General features: G+C 74.4%; 2 protein-coding genes across 2 annotated transcripts in view; both read left to right on the forward strand.

The window, feature by feature from the left end:
- PDLIM2 (PDZ and LIM domain 2) overlaps positions 1–659 on the forward strand; it is a 6,703-nt gene extending 6,044 nt beyond the window's left edge. The window contains exons 5-7 of the mRNA XM_026081682.1: positions 7–183; positions 262–379; positions 447–659. Coding sequence (XP_025937467.1) covers positions 7–183; positions 262–379; positions 447–639 — 488 coding nt within the window. The 3' untranslated portion in view covers positions 640–659. The remainder of the gene's footprint in view (positions 1–6; positions 184–261; positions 380–446) is intronic.
- Positions 660–698: 39 nt separating this feature from the next.
- Positions 699–1,206, forward strand: part of CCAR2 (cell cycle and apoptosis regulator 2) — a 15,411-nt gene continuing 14,903 nt past the window's right edge. The window contains exon 1 of the mRNA XM_026081683.1: positions 699–804. Within this exon, the coding sequence (XP_025937468.1) occupies positions 699–804 (106 nt within the window). The remainder of the gene's footprint in view (positions 805–1,206) is intronic.

Here is a 1,206-nt window from a genome sequence, read left to right on the forward strand (position 1 = left end):
CGGCGCGGGGTGCTCTGCCCGGGCTGCCGTCCCGCAGCCTGGGCGCGGAGCCGGCCATGCGGCGCTTCGAGGAGGACTCGGAGGTGTACAAGATGCTGCAGGAGAACCGGGAGCTGCGGGCCGCCCCCAGGCAGTCCAACACCTTCCGCCTGCTGCAGGAGGCCCTGGAGGACGGCGGCGCAGGTGAGGGGGGGCGCGGCGGGGGGCTGCGGCGGCGGCGGCGGCGGCGGCAGCCCTGACGGCCACCCCGTCTCCCGGCAGACGGCCCCGCCGCCCCCTTCCCCAGCCGCCTCTCGCCCGGCGCCCGCCAGCCCCCCGCCGGCGCCGCGGCCGGGCTGCAGAAGCTGCACGCCTGCGAGAAGTGCGGCGGCACCATCGCGTGAGTGGGGCTCCCCGAGCCGGGGAAAGGGTGGGGGGGGTGTGCGGGGGGTCGGGGGTGCCCCCCGCTCACAGGCGGTGAGGATCCAGGACGGCCGCTACCGGCACCCGTCCTGCTACGCCTGCTCCGACTGCGGCCTCAACCTGAAGATGCGGGGCCACTTCTGGGCGGGCGACGAGCTCTACTGCGAGAAGCACGCCCGCCTGCGCTACCGCGGCCCCCCGGCGGGGCCCGCCGCCCCCCGCGCCCCCCCGTCCTGAGCGGCGCCGGGGGCACAGACCCCCCCCCACCCCCCCTGCTGTGGGGCTCGCGGGCCCGGATGCGGCGCCTCGCCTTCGGGCGCTCCGAGGCGGCCGGCGTCAYGAGCTGCGTCGGTTCTCAGCCTTCCTTGCGGTCACTGCCAGGAGCTGCATACACCCGGGGGGGTGAGGGGGGGGGGGGCACAGGGATGCTTGAGCACTTAGGTACCGGAGAGGGGGGCTGGCACCGCTTAGTACACTGACTTCGAGGGGCTTCCCCGAGGTATTAAACCAGATCTCTATATAAATATAATATATATTTGCTCCAGGGCCGTGCGTGGTCTGTAAGCGAGGCGGAGGGGGGGGGAGCAGCGCCGCCCGGCCTTGCCCTGCTGCGGGGAAGGTCAGGGCTCCCGCGGCCCCCCCGGGCGATGCTGGGAGGCGTCGCGCTTTGTGGCGGGCTGTTAGCGGGGGCCTTTGTCCCGCGGAGGCCCAGGTGGGCTCCTTATCGCCGCTCGCCGCCCCCCGTGCCGGGTGCAGGCAGCCGGGGGCTTTGCTCCTATCTGCCCCTCCTTCGCCTGCGAAGCC

Source organism: Apteryx rowi, unplaced genomic scaffold, assembly GCF_003343035.1.
Source record: "Apteryx rowi isolate R43461 unplaced genomic scaffold, aptRow1 scaffold_56, whole genome shotgun sequence".
NCBI classification, from domain to species: Eukaryota; Metazoa; Chordata; class Aves; order Apterygiformes; family Apterygidae; genus Apteryx; species Apteryx rowi.